General features: G+C 38.5%; 1 protein-coding gene across 3 annotated transcripts; it reads right to left on the bottom strand.

Annotated features, from left to right (window-relative positions):
• Nucleotides 1-554: 554 nt before the first annotated feature.
• On the bottom strand, nucleotides 555-27,525 carry SLC9D1 (solute carrier family 9 member D1). 3 transcript variants are annotated; one of them, XR_012688681.1, is made up of 14 exons: nucleotides 27,341-27,525; nucleotides 20,498-21,019; nucleotides 16,178-16,357; nucleotides 14,317-14,502; nucleotides 13,602-13,730; nucleotides 11,884-11,976; nucleotides 10,511-10,697; nucleotides 9,585-9,702; nucleotides 9,003-9,198; nucleotides 8,224-8,374; nucleotides 6,825-6,904; nucleotides 4,803-4,952; nucleotides 3,863-4,326; nucleotides 555-1,091 (listed from the first exon to the last, which is right to left on the bottom strand). XR_012688681.1 is itself a non-coding variant. In XM_075200056.1 (14 exons), the coding sequence occupies exons 3-14, from the start codon at nucleotides 20,933-20,935 to the stop codon at nucleotides 4,213-4,215; spliced, it is 2,022 nt and encodes a 673-aa protein (XP_075056157.1). In that variant the 5' UTR covers nucleotides 20,936-21,019; nucleotides 25,709-25,800; nucleotides 27,341-27,525; the 3' UTR covers nucleotides 2,737-4,212. The 3 variants fall into 3 exon arrangements, 2 of the variants coding, with proteins under 2 accessions (XP_075056157.1, XP_075056156.1); XM_075200056.1 differs by lacking the exon at nucleotides 555-1,091 and adding an exon at nucleotides 25,709-25,800 and having other exon boundaries at nucleotides 2,737-4,326; XM_075200055.1 differs by lacking the exon at nucleotides 555-1,091 and having other exon boundaries at nucleotides 2,737-4,326.

Raw genomic sequence — 27,525 nt, 5'->3', positions numbered from 1 at the left:
GTAGGCCTATAAAATAACTTGACATAGCCTTGCCTCCATCAGTGCATACACCACAACAATTCCACCAACTAATGTCCTTTCAAATGAAATAACCATTGACTACATTAAAAATATCTTCGTCCATCGTATGCTTTGTCAATGAGTAACAAAGCAACAGGTTTTTCTAAATTCTGTTTTCTCTCAAGTACCTCGCGATGACGAGCAAAATTGCTAAATTAACAAATCTACACTTTCATCAACCTGGATGGAAAAAAATTAACTTTTTTTAATTCCATCTACTACTGTAGCTTCAACATCGTCAGACATATCCTGAATTCTTCGAGACATTGTATTGTTTGAAAAAGATAGTATTGATTTTGCTGACATGCTCTTCCCCAAACATATAAAAAACAGCATCCTTAATACAAGAAGAAATGAAATCTTCAGCTAAGGTGTAGTTTTTGCCACATTTAGATATGCAATAAGCAATACAGTAAGAAGCATCAACTGCATTCTCATTGTCTGTCTTTGCTGACTTCATGTATGAAGTTAGATTTGGACGCTTTTCTAAGCGCTGAAAGTAAAGTATTTCTTTATTGTTTTTTAACATTGGATGTTTAGATTCTAAATGTCACATGAGTAGAGAGGGCTTCATGCAACCGTTGCCTAATACTTACACACACACACACACACACACACACACACACACACACACACAACAGCTTAGGACAGTCATCATCCCCTATAAATGAAAACCCATATTCAATATAGTCTTCTCATAGTATTTCCTTTTCTTCCTTGTAGTATCTAAGACACGCGCCTTTTTACTATCTCACGGTGTGGGTGTACTCGTAGCTGCGGACACGTGTTGAGAAGCACTTGGCAACGGGTTACAATCCACATCAAATTTTGCTTTTTTATGCATTCTTATTTTCAACCACTGATCCATAACGGACACGTTGTATTGCAGACTGACTCACGTTTCTGTCAGGGGTACTTCCAGCTATGTTTAATGACTTGCGCTAGTGGTAGGGATGGAGACTAGGTCCATATCACCCACAGGGCTGTGTATGCCATGCCCCCTGGCCGAGACGTTATGCAAGTTGCCAACTCTGAATATATAAACAAACAACCACTAAGTAAAACAAGCCCAAACCAAATCATAAAAAGCCCAAAAATAGAAAAACCACAAAGTTTACTGTTCATTATTAACTAAATACATATACGATCTCTCTGTCCCTCATGTCTCACTGCACCATCTTCTCCTCTGTCCACGGCAATCCCCCCCCCCCCCCCCGCGCCATTAACGGCATACACATGAATTATAGATCTGTGAGGAACAGAGATTTCGATCAATATATACAGCAATTTGAATAAAGCATCTTTTATCTACCCAACTGTTATAGCTTGATCTGCTGGTTTAATAAATCCTGAAAGGTGGTATGTACTGGTATTACAAGGCTTGACAGGGATGTCACTTGAAGTATGTCACTTAAAGTATTTTATTAATGGCCAAGGGTGTCAGTGTGGGGTAGTAGAGTGCCACATAAGAGTCTGACCTGTCAGGCAGTTGGGAAGTTCACCTGTTGATTATTGCCCTGGGAGGAGACTGTCAAAGCAGAAGCAAGGTGTCAGCTGTAGCGCCTGTAACAAATCCTTATGTGTAGCCAGATATAGGCCTTTCTTCTCAGTTTTTTGCTGCCAGGCTACATACACAGCTGCGGCTCTCTCCCAGCACAGGGTCGCTCACCGGCTCTGGAGCCCCTGACAGCTGGCCAGCAACGGGGGTCGGGGAGCGGACACATCAGGCAGGAACGTCCTCCGGTGGGAACAGAAACCGCGTGAGGCATCTAGGTGAAACTTGTGCCGGCTGGAGCTCTGCAGACACTTGCCCGTGCAGTATGGCGCACAAACCACGCTCCCCTTCAATCCGCCATTTTATATTTTTTGACGTACCACCGAATCACCCTGCACATACCGCCGGGGGTACGCATGCCACAGGTTGGGAACCACTACACTATATTGTAAGCTCACGTGAGCAAGACCTTCCAAACCCTGTCACATCTGCACTTATTTTGCCTACCTTGTATATCCTTGTTTTGTGTTCTGTTTCCCCACTTTCCAGCATTGCTGAGTACTGTGGCAACTTACAAGTCAACAATAACAATAATATTGAAAGCAGATGACCACTGCTTCTACCCAAAGATCTCTCTGATAGAGACCATCAACGCGATACAACAACGACAATTCAGGTTTCGGTAACTGGAGACAGTTTCTAGCCACCTGGTCACTCTTGTCTGTTGGTCACATATGCCCAATATCACAGTTTTTGTAGTCCCAAAATGATACCATGTCACAGAAATCTACCAGATCATTATAGGACATTTGTTGGTAAGAGGACTGCAAAAGACCTATTGGAGTCTGTGTGGGGCAATTTTTCACTAACAGGACACCGTAAAAGATTTGGCTGCTCGACCAAAGTGCTGAACAGACAAATCTTCCACGACTAGCCAACTTACAGAAGAAGTTTGGAGGAAATCTTTAAGAATAGTTATTTGATGTGTGCTCTCTAACTATATGTTAGTGCTCTATTGCATTATTTAATACCACATACAATTTTTTCATAAGCTTGCTCCTGAATTTGTATATACCATACTTTTAATTACTGCGAAGACCATTGTTTTTCTTACATAAATTTTCTTTTAATTTAAAATTAGTCACATTTAGCTAGATATGTGAAGCATAAGATAGTCACAATGCCCAAAAAAATATTTTCTTTATTTTATCCTTCAAATACATCCTTTACATTAGTGTTGATAAAGCAATATTGTATTTCCACTATTCATTTCACCTATGCCATGTAAATACCAATCTACCAGTGGCCAATGTTGAACAATCATGGACAATACATTTACAGCAAAACACAGCGACTAATGCCAAACAGGGTAAGATAACGGGAGTTATTTAAGAAAAATAATACCCAACATTGGTCCTATACATATCATTATCCTATACATTTATGCATAGCAGCATTCAAAAGAGCATTAGAGTCCTCTGAGAAAATACCATTCTGTTGTTCCATATGGTCTTTGTGAAACTGGAATGGGTACAACAGTCTGTATTATAGCATACCAACAGTACAGCTGGTACAGGTATGTGCAACAAGAGAAGTTTTCACCAAACTATATATTAAAAAAAAAACAACAACAAAAAAAAACTAAAACAATAAAACAACTACAAGTGTATGGGATTTAAGTGTAGTTTTAACTACCATTAAGTATATTTTATGAATAGTGCACCAACTTCTGGAAAAAGCCCTTATCTGGAAAACCCGGTCCTTCCACACATTGCACATGGCATTCCCTTGCTTATTAAATGGTTTACCAGTGCTCACCACAGTGATTCTTGGAAGAAACTCTTGTTTAGCACATGAATACTTAACAGGAGCAATTATTTACTTCTTATCTTTCTGGTTTTCAGTACATTCTAGATAATGGGCTTTCAGAACATACATCCCATACTGTAATTATTTGCTTTGTGTGCTCAGGTTTCCAATCATTTATGGGTACAATGTATTGCCCATTTTTAGAACTTAAACCAAAAACAAAACGTTAACGGTAAAAAGATAAATACAGAATGTAACTGCCTTCATATAAAATATTTAAATGGCACAGTAGAATCTGCAGAAGTACACATCTTAAATTATTGCAGAGAATTCACTGCTCTGACTCAGAAAGTGTAAACAAGGTGCCTTTAAGATTAAAGTTACAGTATGCCTGATAGTTATGACATAACAAAGAGCTTAACTTTCATTTGAAATACAATCAAGTATAATATGCAGCAAGCCTCCCCCATACACCCCTCTGTTTCCTTACTCATTTACCTGCACCATGATTCAGCAGTCCTGGCAAATAGCACACAGTAGTGCAATAAAGACTTCAAGGCTGCTTTTAACAAAAATAATTAAAACAAGATTTAGATTAAAAAGGCACGTAAGAAGAGAAATATTCAAGGTGTTCTCCAGAAAGTCATTGTACATGTTTGGAGATTAGGTATGACGGACGATGACCGAGATTGAAATTGATGAGGTTTCCAGTAGTGACTAAAAGCATGACACAAACCAGCTTTGCAGATGTGTTCTTGTAGCAAAGGAGTACATGGTTTTCTGTGAAGGCCATGGTCCAAGAAACACTGGAGAAAAAGCATGTAAAATATGTTGACCAGTAGACTATCTCAAGTGCTCAAACGTTTGTCTGGTCTCGGAACACATTTGGTGATAGCTACTTTCCATAGGACAGGTGCTAGCAGAAGGCTTAGTGTTGTCACGCTCAAAATAAGAAGGTAGACCTGAAATTAGATTGCAGATGCATTAAAATACTACAGCTAGTAATTAATAATTAGCAAATATTGCCATGACTTTACAGGACACATGCTCAATTTTACACTTTTATGGACTAAAGTGTAGCAAATACGAAATATTAATAGTAAAGCCCATTTACAAAGTACAGTTTAACAAACACATGCTATTCTTTCAGCTGCAGAACCTTGCCCCTCCATGTCTGTGATGTCCCACATGACAAAAGTTACACATTACATCTTGGGATTCTGCTCTGATGGAATTATCTTAAACCCAACCTCCACCCCATCAGCTTTCTGCATCTTATGTGCTTGTCGATAAAATGAATGTCCAAATTGGCTAACGTGTGGCCAAACTGGATTGATCCCATCACTGGGGCAAACTAACAGAATCGGCTTGTTTGACTATCCTAAGGTTAGACGATACTTGTCAACACTAATGCAATCTGCACATGCTCAGGACTCACCTCTCGAGATATTATCCCAGACCTGCGGGCTCTGCTGCCTAAAACAAAGGAGAACTCACTGACTTGAGCCAGCCCAGCAGACACAATCCACTTAATGTACTGACTGCTTTTTGGGAGAATCAAAGACAGTACAATCACTGCCAAAACAAACTGTTAAGAAAGAAACACATATATAAAATGATACATTAAACATAAAGCATCCATATTTGCAAAGAATATATATTTCTATATAGCATATTATATAATAATTATTAGTATACAGTGGCTGGACAATGAATTAGGAAATCTTAAACTTTCGCTTTATTTTTATTTTTTTACGATTTCTATCTCAAAATTAGTGAATATATAGTAAATATTTTAGTTAATTCAGCTCTGAGAAATGCAAACAGAAATCTGCGTTACAATTACCATGCTACCGGTAATGGTGCGCAAACCACATAACTTTCACGAGTAGCGTGGCCAATTGAGTTCCCCCCCTATGATGTAAACCTACAACAGAATAGTTTCATTTAGGCAGTTTGTTACCATATTATTCCATTAGGTGGAAGCACAACCTGGCTAAATCACCTTCAAGACAACACGTAAGCAGTCGCAAAACTACAACCAGACAGGACTGACTGCTCATGAAAATTGCAACAGAGAACCAAAAATTGCCAGGAAAATGTACGATGATAATGTGGAAGGGAGCATGATCGAACGTTTCTTTAAAGACTGTACGGAGGCACTTTGCAGAGATTGGGTTTAGAGCTTGTCGACAATCAAGAAACCGAAGTGGACACCAGCAATGAGGCAAACGGCTAGCATGGGCCAATAAATAAAAAAAAATACATGGATATAAAGTATTAAATATGTGTATTTGCCATTATTTTATCAAAATTTTACAAGATGCTAAAAAATTCATTGTCCAACCATTGTATTTCAAACAGAAAAATAAATGTGCTTTATGTTTCTTGTTTCACTAAACCTGCAAATGTAAGCAGTTTAATTGTTCCTATTATGTGCGCAGGTAAAGGACTGATATTTTGTGTCACCTTGATTTTTGCAACTCTTAATGTGAAAGAAACAATTATATGGTCCTTAAAGTGAATTGGCAAAGTACATTAACCAGGTTTTTTTTACAATTTATAAATGGTGGGCTGGACCAGAATCAGTTTTCAGACCTATAACCCTCATCACTTCAGAACTGAATTAAGATTCATTTTAATGCATTTCACATGTATTGTCTTGTGTTGCAGCTGACAAACCACATTAACAGTTGTGTTACTTATACAGACCAAGAGGGAAATAACTGTCCATAAGTGAATCTTTAGTGGAAAAGCACTTTTCATTCACATTATTATGGTCCACTTAAGAGAAAATACAAACATAATGTAACAAACTTTATTATGTTAAACTTTAACATAATATAACAAACATTGGAGTTTATAAAACATAAACTCCAATGCTACAGCTCTAGAAGTCTCCATTCTCCCTCTTAAGAAGGTCTTTAGGACACACACATTGGGACTTTAAAGTGAAACTAATGAAATTGAAAAAACAAATAGCTTTATTATTCAAAAATAGCCCACTTTTAATGCAGTCATTAGTCCATAACTAATCTGACTTTAAACCTTAGCATTACAAAGTTATGAACTTGCCATGCCTTGCCTTCTGTTGCTGTATATCTGCCATTTTACTTGTAAGCTCTTAATGGCAGGGACTTCAAACCTAGCATTTTATCTTCCCAGTGCCTCTTGCTCCCAAAAGTATTAGGTGCAGCATATACTGTTCAATGTCGTACGGATAGACATATGAAAAAAACAACACAGCAGAACTGTGTGAGCCCTATTGGATTATCCACATAAGCAATTATTATTACCTATATCTATGTGAACCATACACTCTATCTGTACATAAGGACTGAATCATGTAAGCTCAAAGGGTAGGCATAAGCTACCTGACAGTAGACCTGTGTGAGTATGTTGATAGTATGAATCATTCTTTACAAAAAAAAAAAAAGGACAAAAAAATAAATCAAATTACCTTCATTATCACCAGTGTCAACGTCAAAGACAAAAGAATAGTCAGCTCGTAAATTACAAATGTTGGAAATACATGAAGTCCTGAAACAAAATTCATAGAAATATATAAGTATTAGATTGAAGAATAGTATTAAAAGGATTGGAATGTAAAAGATATTATGGAAAAAACAAAACTTAATGTGCATTATCAATTTATGCCAAGATTACTTATGCTGGCCATATAATGCAATTTTGATTGGTCAATTTGGCAAGTTCCAACACACCACTGTACCATGTAGCATATGAAAATCTGATCCAATTGATTTGATGGGGTGTGGAGGAAAAAAACATGTATGATGACACTGTTGGCAGTGTATGGGGGTAATCCTGTTCAATCAGGAAGTAAACAAGTGCACACTGCCATCTGGAGACCTGATTCATCAAGGCACGTATTCTGAGCGCAACTGCGTTTAGTATCACACGCACGTACTTAGGCTCTCCACACTCTCATATTAATCAAAGCACGGATCTCAAGATACGTGTGCTTCTGAAACCAAGGACAGGTCTGTTGTGCTCTACTACACAAAACGCTGCAGGTTAAGTTCAATACCAATGTGGATTATAAATTTGCAAAAGAACGCACAGGAAAATAAAACCATTCTTAAAATTAATGTCACCTGTTAATAATAAATGCATAAATGATAACACAATTAACAAAATTAATAAAAGAATTGTTGTTTTTCCCCCCTACCATGAAATTTATTAGGATATTGTTAATATCTACTGAACATAAAATACATTTTTACAGTTGCTCGTGACTGCACACCCATGTTATAACGTGCATATGAGACTGTCAACGTTACTGATCAGGACTTAAAGGTCTTAACTGGAGCAAGAGATATGGCAGAAAAACAAGTAACCGAGACACTCAGAGCTGGATTCAGATGTTGCTGCATGCGTTTGACTTTGACATGCCCCCACTGTAAATTCACTACGGCAAAATGCCGTCCACTTCACTACCCGAAATCGTAGGCTGTAGCAAGTGTCCTTTGGTTATGAAGATGTAGTGGACAGGGCTACATTCACGGACGTATCTCCTCGTTCTGGGCATCCAGTGATTTTGCAGACGACACGCTCAAAATCAGCAAATACGAAGAGCCTTGATGAATCAGGCCATTGATGTTTATCCAAGCATGACATCTGTGACCTAATTGCTCACAATGGGGTTCAGCATTGAACAACCAGATTGCATGGTGTGTGGGGGCCTTTAATATTAAAAAAAAAAAGTGATCATTAGGAATTTGGATTGGGAGGAGAAGCTACTGGTATTTAGGACAAGTCGGTCTGACAACAAAAGGTAGAAATCAAGTAAAGAAATGTCTTTATTAGAGAAGCATTCATCATTTAGCCATAATATGTACCTATAGATGCAAAGAAAATGATAGCCAGGAAATCTCGTATTGGCTCAATGCATGACATAATTTCCTCTGTGACCATGTGCCCCTGGGAAGAAACGAGTGCTCCAGCTAGGAAACAGCCCAGTTCCATCGACACATCCAGTAGTTCTGTTAGCTAGCAAGGAACAGAACACTTTAGGTTAAAGTAATACAACTCTAGTCTAAAAATTATCTTCCAATGCAGTTTGTTCAGCTCAATTCTTCCCAATAAAGCAGCATATCTACGAGTCTTATATGTGATTAAACCGTATCTTTTGTCTGGGTTGTAAATGTGAAATAAACTAAAATAACTATATATATATATATATATATATAATAAAATATTTTTGCTTCTGGAACAAGTTTCTTCATATAATGAGCACATTCAGAGCAGTCACTGTTAGCAGCTGAATAATTTGAGTCCAGATTTATGAGCATGATTGTTTTTATCACGGCTCTGAATGTACAGAGCTTCTACAGGACATAAAAACACAACTGTTCTCAGTAATTTAGTCAGCAGTAAGTGTAAAGTCCTGATTTTATTTATCTTTGGTGTGCTCATAGAGCTCAGTGAGGTGAGCTGTACAGCAGAATATCTAGTTTTAATATATAAATATGTAGACATGTTCATTGCGCTCATACAAAGACCACATTATACAGCTTAAATAGTATATTTTATATGTTACACATAAGTAGCCTAAACTGAAACAATTCAGTACCAACGTGTAAAGTTGTATTTCTTTACTAATTTGAAATAAACTTACTGTCAACATAAGAAAAACGAATGCAGAAATTCCCAGGACAAGAATTTCTTTATTTCCTTTGCTTTCAGTGTGCAGCTTTCTATAATAAGGCCCAATGAGATAGGTCTTCATAATAAGACAGACAAGAAAGACTGCAACCAAAGAGAAAAGTATCTGTCCAATAAGCGCCAGTATTCGGAAAGTCTCCAACACCAAGCTAGAGAGAAAAATATATAGCATTATAATTACAGCAACAATGCACTCAAAATAAAGACCCTACAAAAAGGTTCCGTAAAGGGAGAATAGAAGTAACTTTAAATGTAACATTTTATTTAGATAAAAATAAAATATTGTATATTCCTAAAAGTGCCAAGCACTGAAAACTGGCAAACATAGGGACAAACGTTTAGACACATTCTCCACAATAACAGAACAGACCCCTCTAAATCAGATTAAACTAGACAAAGTTATCAGAAACACACAAATTAATGGCGACAGTCTCTATCAGATATCTTTGTATTGTAGGTCATTTTCAATTGTTGGGTCATGTCATCATGACTATTTACTTTCTGCATTGTGCGGTCAACTTTAAAGACAAGTCACCTGGAGTAAGTGTTCCCTCCTGCTTGAATAAGAGTTGGCATAGCAGCAATGAACAAGCTAAGCTGGACATCCTGCATCACAAGCATACCAAGTAGTACACTACTATAGTCAATGTCACCTGCACAAACACAAACATGGAAACAGTTTAGTGTGCAATGCACAAGAAGAGAGGCGGTTTCATTTTCTAGACACAAACATAATATGGGTTTTAAATAAAGTCCTTGTGCCTTTTAGGTGTTGCAAGCTACTACATGTGAAAGTAAGCAGCATTCATAGACAAATAAGTACATTTGAATGGTATCCACAAACTAGTGACATGTAAACATATCATACCAGGCCAAGAACAGGAGATAGCACTAATGATATTACTTCTGTTGATAGGAGCACTAACTATTTGCATTGCAAAATAGATTTGGGGAGATCACCAATACATGCTGTTCTCTCATCAGAGAGACACGGAGAGCTAGAATTATTTTATTAACAGGTTTCTATTTTTTTTTTTACTCTAAACATGCTTGTGTTATACAATAAATTAACACTCTCAGACTACAGCCTTGTACTCTGGCCACATGTCAGTCTTCTTAAAGGATATGGGATTACTGTGTGGTAATAATTCCACAATTTTATATTTGTCTTTCTGTCTATCACCGGTTATAAAAGGTAAATCTTTGTCTTAAAAAAGCCCAAAAAATAAATAAATAAAAAACCACACCCAAAAAAACCCCTTGACTTTATTGAAAACCTTAAACAAATATCATCAACACCACCAACATTAATCTATATAGCGCCAGCAGATTCCGTAGCGCTTTACAAATACAAATAGAATACACTTTCAGAAAATGTAATTGTCTGCATAGTTATGGAAATTCAGGTATAAAGTTTTGTATCTTCCATTTTTATACTAGGAATGTATATCAATTAATTACCATCTTTATCTCCACGAGACCCGCTTCCAAGGAATCTAGATACCAAGGGTGTGCTCGACAAAGACAAACATGTTGAAATGAAGACACTCTGCGTAGGCCTGATTTGCAGGAAGTGCCCCCACAGCAAGCCAAATGCAATCATTAGAATGGTCATAAAGCATGGTCCTTGCACAGCTATTTTCCATACCTGCATGGGCAAAAATTAAAAGTTTCATCTAATACCATACAATCAAAACACAAACAGTATCGTATTACATAGCTTAATTATAACCTACTTACATATCTCAATTCCACTTACATTTAATGTAACAAAGTTATTTTGCTCTGACCATTAGTAGAAACAAAATATATATATATTTTTCCTTTTTGATAAACATTAGGATTAAAAAAAAGAAAAAAATAACGTAATGGAATACATTGTGCATAGAAAAAAAAAAGAAAAAAAAGAAAAAAAGTATCATTACTTGCTTTGGAATTCACACAATCAAAATACGTAACATGATAAAGCAGCTCTTTATCAGATCTGTCACTGAACTAAGCAGCTAAAACAGTGAGAAAAGTGCATTCCACAAGCTTCATAAATCAAAATGTCCTTCTCCGACAAGTGAATAGTAGATATGTAACATGAAACCATGCATCTGTAACTTTATTAACTTATGGAGAACTCTATTCACATCCAGTGATCTATAAAAGGGCATTTGCAAATCATTAGTAATTCATTAAGGAGTGGTTTTTAGTATCATACCAAGTAAAATAATAGCCATAAAAACAGAGCATCAGACACATCTGCTGCTTCATTGCATATGGAAGTTGCAATTGTCATAGTCAGAATGTACTGTATCTCTTATATAGGTCTACACAGGTTCAATGTAGTCTAAAGAACTGAAGGGGTGATAGAAACTCCCAGACTGGTATAATTTAAAACTCACTTGAATACACGTCGGCTTCAGCAGAAAACAGTTCTAAAAGTTATTTACATACATTATTAACTAGAAGATCTAAAGAAAAAACTAAGTCCTGGGATAAATAAAACATTGGATTTACCATCTATTTAAAAAAAATCCCTAATTCACTTAAGAAAATGAAATCTAAGCACTTTTGGACCTGTGAAAAGAATTATCTGTAGATATTTGCTAACTATAACATGAAAAATTGGACTCTTCAAAAAATAGATAATAAAAATACATTCTACAATGGTTATATTGTAGAATACTTGTGGTTTCAAATATAAATAAATACAACTAAACATGATTCTGTACCTGTCAGGCAAATACCTACATCTCCAACATGTTATTGCAGCAAGTTGCATTTTTGGACTTGTAGATTGTTAGATAATAAAGTAATTACAATGGAATTAAACAGATGACACATACCTTTCTCAGTTTTTCTGGAGAAAACTCCAAACCAACAAGAAAAAGCGTGAAAAAGACACCAAACTCCCCCAGAGTTTCCACTTGGACAATAGACTGAACAAGAGAAGATGGAGACATTATGAGTACCCAAGCTTGTCACGACACAAAATATAATTCCTACTACAAATTATTCAAAATATATCAGTCTTTATTGTGTTGGATAATTTGTTCTGTAATCCAACACAACATGTAAATAGAAAATATGCAGAAGATCTTTGTATAGAAGGGATGATGGAAAAAAAATGTCACACAGCTAAACCCCGACATCCATATTACTAGTTCCTCTGGTACATACTTCAGAAATGTACCTGAACCAAATGTGAGAGACATTAAGACAAATGTATGAAGAAACTCATCGAAAGCTTTCGACAAGGTATGGGGCAGTGGATCTCCATTTTCCAGGTACGCTCACCATTCACATTACTTTATACCTCTATCAGCCCTGTCCCCCCTAACTGTTCTTTGCCACCATCTTGCTTCTCCTAACATGGAATTAGCCGCTCTTCTTTTTTCTCTCTCCTCTTTGTCTTTTCCTCCTTTTTCTTTCCCTTTTTACTCTACAAGAAGAATTCATGGTCAGGTCATTCTCTCTATTCATTTGCAACCCTATGCTGACGTAAGATGTTTTCTACTCCTACAGTGGTCGTAGCGTCTGTTTATCTCTTTTTCCTGTTCATGTATAGGCTCACTGTCCGTTGTAAATTATTTCTCATGTAACCTTGCAAAAATATAACTTTAAAAAAAGACAAAAAAAATAAATAAAAAGACAAAATGTATGAAATTGCAATCCTGTGTTAACAGGTATGTACATGGACTTATGGCCCAAGATGGCGGCATCTGCAGGAGTGTAAAAGTTTAACACACAAAAGTAATAAAGACAATCATGAGTGTGAGAGGACATCAGTGCTAACTCAAGACATAAACAAGGTTAAACAGAGTAGGGAGTGATCCTAGTTTTACAATATTGGACTTTGAAGTGATGTTTCAGTCTTTCTACCGAGCATATTTTTGGGTGGGTTCGCAAACCCAGGCACAGGGGGGGCAGCTTCAAGTTCCCAGGATTGCTTGAACTAATAATGTCAGGTTAGTGTGCTGAAAATTACTAAAACTTAAAAAAGGTTTACTATTCCAGACACGACTAGAAAAATTTGATAAAACATTTCTACCAGTATACACATATACGCAAAACTGAGGGTTTTCCATTTGTATTCATAATGTTAATCCACTACTTTGCTCCTTTAGTCCTTCTTTCAAATAGCAAATAATCTGTGCTCTCTTGCAATTAGAATGTAAACTCTCCTGAACAGGGCCCACCCTAACCTTTGTTTTCATGTCTGTATTTATATTGTCTACCTTGTATGCCCCTGATTTCTGTATGCTCCATTTTCCCCACTGTGTGGCGCTGCAGAGCACTGTGGCACCTTACAAAAATCAACAACAACATCTAAAGGCAATGAAAAGTAACAACTCGGCTTGGAAGATAAAGCCAGAGAGGAGCAGCTCATATTAATGATGAGGGTATGGCTCAAACATGGACTGCTAATAATAAGAACTTCATTTTTGCCAATCTCTGCTTTGCAAGTCGCTGTAGAAAGAAGATAAACTTTAGATTTGTAGAGGCAGAAAATAAAAAATAAATTAGGTTATTGTAACAGGCATTGTACAAGGGAAAACTTTACCTTGATGCTGTTTAATCCAGATGGTCCTAAAAGAACGCCGCAGATGATATACCCAAACATAGTTGGCAGTCCTATCATAGTACATGCCCATCCGCAAGGCAAAGACAGCATTACTATAGTCACAATATCCTAAGGAACACGTTTATCCATTAGCAAAGAATAACATGTCAAATACAAGTAATAGATTACATTCACTAAAACAAAATTCTTACAATAACAAAAAATGTTGTATGAAATGCATGGGGAAATCAGCTCACACAGGGTAAATACAGGTATGACCAAAACTTTAGTCTATGAATGTGGCGCTCTATAATGTAATCATCCAAACCATGGTGGATTTTGTAGTTTATCAGCCAAATTTTTAGTTTGTTTTTTTTGGGGACTTACACCACTCCCTTCAGGTGCTGCATGCTTTGTTGTTACACAGGCTAGGGACTCGCCTACAGGAGATGCCTTGACGTTGGCAGACGAGCTTATCCCAAGATAGCTATATTGTGCACAAAAGTCTCTTCTTTATGTATATGCTGACACAGTGATTTATATATGGTTTGCTTTAGAGCACTGGACTATATTTTCTTTATCTGGCAACTGTGACCTTTATAATCAATACTGATTTTATTTCCAAGTACAAACTGTTGTTAATAGACCCATTTGAAAATGATGCACAGAAATACTACAGTGCCGTTATGCAGCAGCTAAGAGCAGACAAACGTACCTTGATAAAATGGTGGTCAGCACGGGGTATGGTGGAATCCCTGGGCTTGGTCAATATGTACTGGTTATTTTGAGAATCAATAAGCATGCTGAGTCCCAAGTCATCCTCTACTTGGAGTTGGGATGAATTTCTTTTTACGTTATCTTCCTCCACTCGCAGGACTGCCTCGACATTTACACCACGAATCTGTCACAAATACCAATCCAAGTCAGTTTTCACCACTTGCGATATTCTATTTAAAGAGCTCCTTTAAACAGTGAGTGTCCCATATATTTGGGCCGTACATATATGTGTTTTTAAATTGAGCGCTAACTTACAGGCAAGCTGGGCAAGTAATAGTACTGCTTAAAGGAGAACTACACCTACAATCAATTAATGTTATAGTATATGGTAAACAAACCTTTTAGTCATTTCTTAAATACTGCATGGGTCCCTCTGGCTCTAATAGTCCTTATGGCAAATAGGAACAGTATCTCATCAGATTCACACAAACTAAAGCGGCTGTGGATGACTGCCCCTCTTTGGAACTGTGAGAATTGCATCCCCAATATCTAACATATCTCCTGAACAAGCACAGTGTCAAGGATGGAAGCACCTGCAGGAATCAGCGGCAGCCTGCATGCACTAACAAAATGAGGACATGGTATAGGCATTTAGTAGCCTTCTGTCTTGCTATGCATGCTCTAAAATAAGATTTTTTTTGCACTATATGCAGACTTGATGATTCCACAAAACTGAACTCGACCATGCAGTAAAAGAGGTACATACATTATGCCAGAGTAACAAAAAATAAAACAGAAAGAAAGACATCCAGGATACACTAAGTGAAGATGAGAAGTTTAAGAAGAAAATGAAAAGCAGAAAAATTAAGTAAAATAATAACAGTACGGTCACAATGCAAAACAAATTGCGTTTAAATGGATAATACCAGTTATGGCACTATGTAAAATAGCAGCAAAAACCAATATAATGGCAAAGAGTACCTTTAGATATTTAGGGGAAAACTTAAACATTTGCCTGGCTTTGGGGAGAGACTAAGTTGCCAGAAACAGTCTTCATTGGGTGACAGAAGTTTGTTCATACTGACACAATAAAAACCTAAAACAATGGCGCAGATATTTAGACATAAATGATACATAAAATGCTTTAATTGTGTCTTTAAATTGCGATCCAGCCTGCAACACTAAATTGTTACCATGCAGGGAGAGAAGTAAAGAACAGCTGTCACCAGGTCTTAATACATAATTTTACTACATACTCTACTACATAGTGCCTTGTGCAAAAAGAAAGACAAAAAAAGGAGTTCCTATGACTGCATTTGTCCAGGAGAGCATTAAATCCAGCATTAGCTCTGCATGTCCTGTGGTCTCTTCCGGCCAGCTTCCACCAGGCAGCATACCAACATTACTCTTCTGACATACAGAAGAGGACAAGCCTGAGAGGGAGCCTGCTGTACACTAAAGAGTGAAACTAAACCTAAAATACAGTACATTAGATTTTTTCTGCAAGACTTCAATTATAATCCCTTACAATATTATGTACAGTAAGATGTAGACAGTGCGGCTATAACAAGTTAATTTAATAACAGTGCAATTAGCACAAATATACAGTAATTTATAGCAACTAATTACATATAAAGCAGACCATACATGGCACAAACCTGTGCTATACATGTGGGTAGCTAATAATTACTCTTTAATCCCTATCCCCTCAATTTAAAGAAAGTATAAGTTAGATTTTAAATGTTACATTTGTTAGATACTAATGCATGCTGCATTCCAACTTTTTACACAAGTACCCAATTTGTTTATTCAAATTAAACAAATTGTAATGAAGTTAGTTTTTATTACACAATGCTTACAGACTTGTTGTCATCAAAAGCATGGTCTTCTATTTCTTCCTCAAGCCTATCAGCAGCTTTCCGCACATCTTCAAGGATCTCGTCAAGCATGGACAGGCTTTTATTCTGGTGCTGAATGTTTTTCAACGCTTCAACCTGGTGTTTTTCGGCTGCCAGAAGTTCTACATATTCCTTTTCTTCCTAGAAAAATGGTAGCAGTCTTCAAATATAAATAATATTGAAAGAATTTAATGGACTTATAGCAAAATAAAATGTTACAGTTTTTTTTGGTACAGCTTTTGTGACACAGCAAAACTAACAAGACATTTTGTTGAAAAGATAGAACAAATAAATAAACCACATATTTATCATGTTTAGGTCTATGAGATAAACATGCAGTGAATGGGAGATATATTTGGTACTGGTCTTGTAACCCGAGCAAAAACCACCTATGTACCTCCACCACTTGGAAACATTACGCATTTCTCATTGAAGATTTTAGCCGGACTGTAGTGCACACCGTATGATAGTAGACCTTATAGAGCCATCCCAACTGAAAACTTTTTTTACTGGACAAGTACCCACCAGTTATAGTGAGGAAAGGCAAAAGTACCAAATCCAGCCACTTAAGTTGAAAAATTTTCAGATTTCTGACTCAACCAAACTACTAGGGACCTCTGTAAACAGGAGTCAATATTTGGCTACAGATGCTTGTCATGCCTTTTTATACAAACGTCTTTTTATAAAAGGCTTATTAATAAATGTGACATTTAAAACAACAATACATACCTGGGGGTAAATGTACCAAGCTGCGATTTTGCAACTCCAGCGATTTTCTCGGGAGAGTTGAAACTCGCCGATGTATGAAGCGGAGTTTTCATACAAAATCGCCAGAGTTCTGCTTCTGTCAAAATCGCTACTTGCAAAATCGCCAGAGATCAAACTCACCACTGTTTGCCACTGCAGCTATACAAGTCTCCAATGTATAAAGCTGCGAGTTAGCAAACTCAGGAGAGTTTGCTTCTAAACACGCCAGATACAACACGCTGCTTGATAGCAGCATGTTGTATCAACACATCACTGTTACACTGCCCTGGCAGTGTAAAAAAGTCAAAGAATAGATAAAAGTTAAAAAAAAAAAAAAGCGTGGGGTCCCCCTGCTATTTATGCTTAACCCTAGTGCTGCCTGACTAGTGCTGGTCCCATGAAAATCGGGGAAAAATTTTGCGTGGGGTCCCCCCGATTTTCACTTTACCAGCACTAGCAAACCAGCCAGGGTTGGCGGCACTATAGCAGTGGGACGCGCGGCAGAGGTCCCCCTGCCATAATGACTAACCAACCCTAGATTGTTTAGCGCTGGGCTGGATCCCCTAGGGCAGGCCTGTCCAACCTGCGGCCCTCCAGGTGTTGTGAAACTACGAGCCCCAGCATGCTTTGCCAGTAGACAACCTGTTGATAGCCTGCTGTATTACAGCTTACGCAAGTAGCGTAGCGCATGCGCAATGCGCTACTTTAATTGCGTAAGCGCTAAATACAGTAATAGGTGATTTGCCCACTAGCGTTGGAAAATCCCATAATACAGTACTTTGAACTGACGCAAACAACGTAAGATCATTGCGATACGGACCTCCTACTAGGTAGGAGGTGTTTGCGGCGTCTGAAGACTTTTTTTATTTTTCTTCAATCAAGCACAAAGATTCGGGAACTTACAAATACGGGCCCCTTCTGGGCGAAGTGTTCCAGTTTTTCAACAATCGTTTATGGAGGTATAAAATGGCTGGGACTGGGGCAAACCGTCAAGATGGAGGTATAAATATTAAGGGACTAGGGCAAGCCAGGACGTTGGTAAGAAGAAAGAAGACAGCATTGGTAAGTATTTGGGTTTTTATTATTTTTAATAAATAGATGTGGTAAAAAAGAGGGTGGTTAGTGTCTTTATTGTGGGGTTTTTTTTTTTTTAATATATGTGGTTTTTATGAGGGACTTGTGGTTTTGTAAACCTTTTCTTTGTGGAACTACAGGGCCCAGCAAGCCAGGGATGTCAGGGCATGTTGGCACTTGTGGTTCTCCAAGTGCCAACATGCCCTGGCTGCTGTGGGTATGCTGGTGCTTGTAGTTATACAAGCAACAGCATGCCCACAGTTTTTAGGGCAACCTGGCTGGCTGGGACTTGTAGTTCCACAAACAAAATTGGTGTCAGTTAGTTTTTTTTAACCCTTTACCGCCGTATTACCCTACTACCCACAGCCCAGGGGTAGTAGGAAGAGCCCTAGTGCTATCAGCACTGGGCTGGTTCTTTGTAGGGGGGGGGCCCGCTCGTTTTTTTCGGCAGACCCCACTCCCTAGGGAATCCAGCCCAGCGCTGAACAGTCTAGGGTTGGTTAGTCATTATGGCAGGGGGACCCCTGCTGCGCGTCCCACTGCTATAGTGCCGCCAACCCTGGCTGGTTTGCCTAGTGCTGGTAAAGTGAAAATCGGGGGGACCCCACGCAAAATTTTTCCCCGATTTTCACGGGACCAGCACTAGTCAGGCAGCACTAGGGTTAAGCAGAAATAGCAGGGGGACCCCACGCGCTTTTTTTTTTTTTTTTTTTTTACTTTTATCTAATCTTTAACTTTTTAGCAGGGCCATTGTAACAGTGATGTGTTGACAACTCAGTGTTACAACACAGACGAGTTTGCCAAACACAGGAGAGTTAGCTAAACTCGGGAGTGTTTACATCGCTCAAAATCGCCAGAGATGACCAGCGATTTTGAACATGAGTGTCAAAATCGCAGCTTGATCCACTCCCTTTTTTTTAAAAAAAAAAAAATCGCGGGGTAAACACCCGCGATTTGCCCGATTTAAACACGCTGGCAAACTCGCACTTTGATACATTTACCCCCTGAACTTATAATGATATAACAAAGGCAGAATAAAGAAAAAAAGCTACAACGTGCAAGTTTGGTTCTTTTACAACTACAACAATAATGATGGGCCTTATATATTTCATATTTTCGGTCATATCTTCTTTAAGAAATAAAATATTCCTTCTTTATGTATCAGAATACGATCTGAATATGCATGCGAGCCTGTCAATGTACAACACATTGTTTACGACCCTAAACTTCTAGAACACATTCCCCAGAGGCCCTATGCAAATAAATCACTAAAAACACTTAATAGACTCAAACAGGAGAACAGCCCAATAAATATATACAAGTAGGATCCAACTGGATCTCAAGTTAACATCAATCCAAAGTACACTAATTACATTGTTGTGAGAGGCATTTCCGTCCGGATAGTCACATTATATACTAAATTTTTCCCTGACTCTAAACTGTTATTCAGGGACTATGTATGCACCAGCGAATGAGAGTGATAGTAAGATAGTATTGTGGATCCATGAGAAAGAAGGGGAAGGGTCATGTCGGAATGTTTGCAGCCACTTTAAAGTGGTAATTATGTCATTTCCCTTCCACCTCCCCTCAAATCTCTCTCACGGTCAATAACAATACTATTTCTTCAGTTTCCCAAGCCTGCTGCCTTGGTGTCACACTTGACTACGCCCTTTGCTGTATTCCTCACATCCAGTTTCTCTTCCAGTCCTGTCAGTTCCACCTTAGAAATATTATCAGAATATGCCCTTTTCTTACTGAAGATGCTACTGAAGCTCTTATCCATTCTCTCATCTCCTGCCTGGACTACTGCAATCTCCTCCTATCTCACATTCTCCTCACTTCAATGCATCTTAAACGCCACAGCAGGACTGATCTTCCTCTCTCACCACTCCACATCTGCTGCACCACTTGCAAATCTCTAAATTGGCTTTCAGTGTCCTCCAGAATCCATTTAAAATTACTTACCCTTATCTACAAAGTCGTCAACCACTCCACCCCTTCATACATCTCAAAATATTCTCCCTCCTACCCTCTTCGGTCATCCTCTGCTCTGCGCCTCTGGTAGCCACCTCTTCCAGCCTGCAAGCCTTCTCATATACCACCACTTATGGAACTCTGAAGAGTCTCTTCCACAGCCTTCAAATCTTGAAATGCTCTCTGAAAACCCATCTTTTTATTAGAGATTACCCTACTCCCTACTTTTCCAATTAGAATGTAATATCTCTCATGAGCAGAGGACCCCTACCATATGTTTTATCCCTGCATTTATTTTGTCTACATTACATGTATCAGTTTATTTATGTCCTGTTTTCCCTGCTGTCCGATGACAAGGAGCACTGCGGCACCTCACAAATCTACACTAAACATAATAAGGCTTGGTATCATAAGTAGATAGGACTCGTGATGTCACATGAAATGATGCACATAAAAAAAAAAAAAAAAAAAAAAAGAGACACCAACCTTGATAGCAGCTTCTCTTAATGCTTCCAGCCTCTGCCTACTGCTTTCCTTCATGTTCACAACATCTTTGTAATCTCCTTGCAAGGCTCTACGCAGCCCATGAACTGCCTGAAACACAGAATTCTCACTCTCATTCAGCTCCTTTTGGAAGATTTCAAATGTGTGCACTTGAAACAGCTTCTCTTCTGGAGACAGACCTGTGTCTTTCTCCACTGCCTTGATGGCATTTTTCAGCTTGTTAAGCACTACATTTTTTTGGTGAAGGAGACCAGACAGTTTTCGGCAGCTGTTGAGCAACCACTCCTTTCTTTGGCTGGCTGTGGCTCCCTTGCCTCGATGCAGCTTGATGGCATGTTTAGCGACACCTTCATGTTCTGCTGCATGGATTACATGGTAAAACAGCTGCAACTGTAAAATCCACACAATGTAGAACTTCATGGCTGCGTTCAGGTACTGGCCAAAGTTACGTTAATACACACTCTTCGGTTGGCTCACTGTATCTGGTACACATGGCTTGAATTTCTAAAAGACAATATGCCAGGAATTATTGAAGTACAGGTAAATACTGAACATCAATACATAAAAGCATGCATTAAAACATACCAATGCCATAACTGGTGCATCATGTGGTCTCTCCACATAGAATAGAGCTGAAAATGTACACCGGTTCAACTCTTGCATGCAGGGTAAAGGGTATATTTATAAAAACTCACATAGCTACAAAAATGTTGATTTGGTAGCAAAACGGGCATTATTCCTAGTAATAAACAGAATCTAAAAGAAAGTCATATAAAAACATGTATGCCTTGCAAGAAACAGCAAAAAAAAAAGAACAGGCACTGTAAAATGGATAGTCAAAACGTTATTACAGTATTGTAATACATGAATTACACGTCTTTCAGCAGATTTAATGGCTGTTAGAGCTTCTAAATCTGCGTCAACTAAAATGTCCTGCTCATAATAAGCAGGTAAATACAGGATGAGCCTATTGTGTGCATGTTAGGAATTTAGAATGTAAGCTCCAATGGGGCAGGGACTGATGCAAGGTCTCTGTACAGCGCTGCGGAATTAGTGGCGCTATATAAATAAATGATGATGATTGTGAAGATACCGGGTTTATCTTGCCCAACGCTACCCACTTCACGCTGGCTGGCCACCCACGGGTGCCTTCCTATACCAGGGAAGCCTACCCAGTACCTTCTGGGATTCGTATCGTCACTCAGGCAAATGCAGTTATAAAAATACAACAGTATATTTATTGTCACACGAACAACACCAGAATATTATGTACACACATCATCTCTCCCTTACCCCACTAGTTTAAGGAGTTATAGTCACCTGGCTGTCCAGACTTCACGATCCATGGATCTCTCTCAGCTGCATATATAGACTCTAGTTAGAGATCGACAACTCAAAACTAGATCTTGCACCTTCATGAATGAAATACCAGAATGAACACCCTTCCCCCCCTGGAGTTGTTCCTTATATCTCAGGTCTAATTTCCACAGTCTTTCCCCTCCCTGGGCAAACCCCTGGGTCTATTCTTCTTAACCATTGTTCAGTGCAGGACTAAGGGGTTTGGACAGGGCAGTTAAGATGAGCTGTCCTTTTACAGCTGTCCTTTCACTGTCTGCATCCCCTGCTGGGATGCAGACAGAAGTCTGCACTAGTCCTAAGGAGAACAATTGATGCTAATTGGCTTCCCCTACTTCCAAGGATAAGGTAGCAGTGAGCCCCTCCTAAAATTAACTCCTTACACTACTTTGTGATGTCACAGGGTCCCCAGCTGTTCCATGCTTCCTGTAGAGGAAGGAGGCGGGAGAATGAATGCAGCTCCAGCCCGCTTACCTGTATTGTGGACACCATCTGATCTTTACCCATAACCATCCTGGCTTCAGTTTAAGGACAATGAATAACATTACTGCAAGTCATCAATATATAGTACACAATATACATATTTACATTGAACTACAATGTCCCCTTAACCACATGTAATTGGACAATGCAGTTGTAGTCTGGTGTACTACAATCCACATTATGTGATAAACGAGACACATAATGGTTAGCATATCACACTCGTTTCATCACAATGATGATAATCCCAAACAGAGAGATCTTACATTTCACTACATCCAATGTGACTACATGACACAAGCAAATGGTGCTCTGTCCTCACTGGCATATAAGTTATGGAGGGGGTGGAAACAAAATAGATAATAATCTGGAAAGATACAGGGGCAGTATAGGAAGCAGTGAAAACAGGGTTGAGCATTCTTAATACAATAGATAGGGAAATGTTGTCATCTTTAGCTAGTCATGCAAAGAAAGGATTTCTGTAAAGGAGATAAATGAGAGCATGAATCTCCAACATGAACATAAAATACTAATCAATAAGGGAAGTCCGTAACAGAGAAGTTCAAAGTTTAAGTGAATGCTGATTACAATCTAGAAAAACTATATTTTGTGAACTATGACTTGTGCTGATGATCATGTAACAACTGTGAATGAATATCATATAACTGCATCTCTAGATCATGGTAAGTGGCTACATATAAGAGGACAGTGCTAAGAAGGCAACTCATTTTGCTCTCAGTCATACTGATTTGCGGGTGAGTAAATGACATTGGTGTGTTAAAAGGATATGCAATGTAACATATTTGATGTATGTATCTGATGTGAGAGTGCTCTTTTCTACATCTGCTGTGGAAATAATGATCTTGAATAACAGTTTGTTGATAGTACAGTTAAATCATAAATGTGTTGAACAGAATAGAAAGTCATGAAAACACAAATTTAAATATATGAAGAAACGGAAAAGACATTTTCCTATGACATGATGGTGTGGTAATTAAGTGCATGCAACTTGTTTGGAAAAGCAAACCAGAGCGTGCTAGATGGAGATGACTTTATAAAGGTAGAAAAACGGTGTACACACGGAGACAAAATATCTATAATACCGCCCCGGCAATATCCCAGGTTTTTCAAGCCGGGTTTTTGCCGGGGCTCGGAGCGTCCCAGCTCAGAAACACCATTCATACTGCACCTCGGACCCGGGAATTTCCCAGGTTGACCCTATTCATACTGCACAAGTCTGTGCCCTGGCAATTTGTGGGAGTCATCACCAGAGCAGTTTTCATTGGCTGAAAATGGTGATGTCATTGAAAGGTGACTGGTTTTTTGACGCATAAAGATGGTGCAAAAGTGGGTGGTGATTGTTTACCACATTAGACAGGCAGACAGCCAATCAGCTTGTTTTCTGTGCAACCCGGGTTGAAAAACCCGGGTTGCACCATTCATAGTGCAGGCAACCCGAGTCCGACCCGGGAATTACCCCCGATAAATCCCGGGTTGAAGACCCAGGGTTTTAGAACCGGGATTTTTAACTTGTACCATTCATACTGCACCAAGACACGGGTCGTTTGAGCTCGCCCCGGCAAAAACCCGGGATTTTGGTGCAGTATGAATTGGGTATTAGGTCAGCTAAGCCATTGTAAAATTATTGTAGCTTGCTATGAGTCTTTAACTTAGATTTACGAAAACTTTGAAGAAGGAAAAAAGTGTTGCCCACAGGCTGTAAAAGATAAATGACAGCTAGAATCTGACTGGTTGCTGTGAGTAACACCTCCACTTTCCTTTTTTAGAACTTTTAGTAAATCTATCTCTTTGCTTTGATACCTGTTCGTACTACATTGTTGCTGACATACATATTGATACCTAAGTTTTAGGTTAGTAAAACACATGTAAACAATTGTTTCTAGTGTCACCACACACACACAGGGCATTTTTTGCAACTTGTTAAGCACTACATTTTCTGATGAAGGAGACTGGACAGTTTTTGGCAGCTGATCAGCAACCACTCCTTTCTTTGGCTGGCTGTGGCTCCCTTGCCTAGATACAGCTTGATGCCATGTTTACCTACACCTTCATGCTCTACTGCATGGATTACAACTGTAAAATCCACAGAATGTAGCATTGCTGTAGTGTTCGCATTGCATCCTGTTATTCAGAAAGCATCAGGTTTAATTTTTCGCATTAACTATGGGTAATCGTATTCGAGAAGCCAGTAGTGAGCTCAGAACGCTAGTAAGAAACACATGTTAAAGCAAACTCATTGACATGCATTTTTTTAATGCAAAAATGGAAGATGGTATGGCCCATGTTCTACAAAAAAAGAAAACAAGAACACAACATAAAACTGGGTACGCTCACCACGTACATAAGCTCTGATTGATCTTGGCATGTAATCCATTATAAATCTTATATGAGGATTAAAAAGCTCAATGCAGCAAAATAGTTTTTATTTTGGATGACAGTGATCTTTACTTTGCAGTTTGTATCACTTGATAGTGACCAAAGTGCGTGTGGGGAGAGGGGAGGGTATCAGGAAATTTGAGTACACAGCAAATTATTCTGTAAACTGTGAAAGAGGTTGCAATCTATATGAACCTATTTTTAAAGAGATAACAAAAATAAATGTTACATGGATGTGCTGGTATGTGATGAGAACAATGGAAGGATTAAAAATCTATGGCAGGCTGGTGATGACATGACATAGAGAAAATGCCTTGTTTTGACATATTTTTCTTAATCACTAAGAAAACCATATACCGTTTTCTCTCTGATGAAATAAAGGGTTTTCAAGTGAAAGCAGCAATCCCTCATAGTTTACTTGCTTTATTAAGCAAGTTAAGTACAATTAAGCATGCATCTGTTATTTTTCTATACTGTCCTTCTACAAGTCATTATCTCCTTTTCAAACTCTCTTTGGAGGTGGCAAAATATGGCTGCCAGTTACACAGACACAAGCTCACAGCACGTCATTTGAAGACATATGGAGGAAGTAGTGGTGGATTTCTACTCACTACATCATGTATCATGTGACTCTGGTTACCATGGTAGTCCACAAATGTGCAGAATTAGAAATCATTAATACCAGCACTGATGAAACAAACCAAGGAAAATGGTTACTACCAATATTATTCTTATAGCCTGTCACAATGATATATGTTAAAAACACACCTCCATTAAGACTTCAAATCTTTTTTCATCTTCTTTTTAAAGGACATGAGATCTTTGCATTTGAACTTCTACAATAACTAGTACTGCTCATTCAGGGAGTCAAACTGACATTATAATCATACATTCTATTGCATGCCTCAAATATATTGGAAGAAAACATTTTTGTAATTTGATTTACTTATTGCACCTCACCATATTCTTCAATTCAAGAAACTTCCGACATTCAAATTTGTGTTCATTATCCACGGCTGTATGAACACTGGAAGAAGCTGCGTCCTCAGTCACTAGAATATTTTATTAATTTCAAGGTGTGTTTTCAGTATATGCTTAAAATGATAGTGCACAGATGAATAGAGTGGGGTAATATGGATGCAGCATGGGGAAGTTCTAATAAGGGAGGATGATAGGAGTTTGTTATTGGCAGATTAGAGTTGACAATTGGAGATATATATATATATATATATACTGTTGAACAGAGGGTGGTGCAGCAATGTGGAAGGGTTTTTGGCTAAAACCATGATTTTGAATGTTGTCCTAGCATAGGGTTGCAGCATTAGACAATAGTAAGAATCAATCTGGCAGCTGCATTCAAGATGAAATAGAGCAATAATGGGCAAACAAACAGTTTGGGGGACAATGGTGTGGCCTTCTAACCTTCAAAAGATCCTCACATTACTCTTAATCTTAGTACTAAGTTAAAACAATACATTTAATCAAAGAAGGAGACAACTATCTGTAATGGCATTAAAGCATGAGCTAGTAAGGAGCTGGGAGCTGCAGGTAAAGGCTTGTATGGCCATCTGTTGCCAATCACTGGCAACAGTTTGTATATTTGAAAAGCCACTGGGCAGGGAATGACTCTAAAGGCCAAATAAATTTAAGATGCAGTTTATTTAAGATAAACTGCATCATTTATTTATGCTTTAGAGTACATCCAGTACTTGGTGCGTGGTTAGTAATATACCATTTCGGGTATGCTTGGAATTTGCTTTTTTGCATTTCCATTCACTTGAACCACATTCTCACACCTCTTCTAAATTAGCGTTTTGGTTTTATTTTGTAGATAACTTTCAGGTACTGGGATCCGCCTCATGCTGGAGTACTAGAGCCACAATGAATAATTTAAACCTGCACTGGGAATAGTGTAATAACCCCACCCCTGACATTCAAGTCAGGGGTGGGGTTATTAAAGAATGAACAAGGGAACGTTTAGTTCACTGGCAACTTCCTCCGCAGTTTTAAAACTAATCATAAAATGAAAGTTGCAGCATCCAAAAAGGAGTCAGCTATAGAAAAAAAAAAAACATAGGCTATAACCATATTCATATCCAAAACTATTGGTGCAGTGCATGCATATTTTAGGAGTTTATGTGGCTGGATTCCCTAAAATAAAAATCTAGATTCCTCTGGTATTATGCATCCAAAGTGGCAGGAAATAGTCTACTCGGATGGATTGGACTGCCTGGGTCTGCCACCAATGTGAAGAGCATTCCACACAACCTAGAGGATAGAGTGGGCATATGCCAAATATATGTAAAGGACCTATAAAAATATGCTTGCTGTTTGGAGTGCTTTAACCTTTTCGTAAATCACTTTGTGTACAACTAAGTAATTCCAACATCACAGGAATATTATGCCACCCAGCATAACATAAATCAGCATTTCACTGTCCATGGTATTGGAACAATGTTAGTGTAAACGTATTCCTAGTTTGTCCCACATTAGTGACAATTCCATATAATCAGGCACAACTTATCATATGCTAAAGAGCAAGGTGAATGGTAAGTGTCAAGTAGGAGAGCAGGAAAAACATGAACACACTACCTGCAATGGGACAGCAACCAGGCTCACTCTGCAGGGCAGGTCCAGTTTCCTCATCTCTCTGCCGGGACACAGTTACTGCCAGCGTCACCAGGCGGCACTGGTCACAGCACTGAGCCCCGGGCATCAAACACATCCACAACATCCATCCCTGCTCGTCATCATATCGCGTCGGGCATTGAGTGATG

Source organism: Mixophyes fleayi, chromosome 2 (assembly GCF_038048845.1).
Source record: "Mixophyes fleayi isolate aMixFle1 chromosome 2, aMixFle1.hap1, whole genome shotgun sequence".
NCBI classification, from domain to species: domain Eukaryota; kingdom Metazoa; phylum Chordata; class Amphibia; order Anura; family Limnodynastidae; genus Mixophyes; species Mixophyes fleayi.
The sequence above is the reverse complement of the archived record's forward strand: the minus strand, read 5'-3'. Positions and strand labels throughout refer to the sequence as shown.

Coding starts and splice junctions, on each gene's coding strand:
- SLC9D1 (XM_075200056.1), bottom strand. CDS start 20,935: ATGAAGTTCTACATTGTGTGGATTTTACAGTTGCAGCTGTTTTACCAT. Junction 8,375..9,002: donor TCGTTTTTCTTATGTTGACA/GTAAGTTTATTT, acceptor GTTCCTTGCTAG/CTAACAGAACTACTGGATGT. Junction 4,327..4,802: donor CTGGGATAATATCTCGAGAG/GTGAGTCCTGAG, acceptor ATCTAATTTCAG/GTCTACCTTCTTATTTTGAG.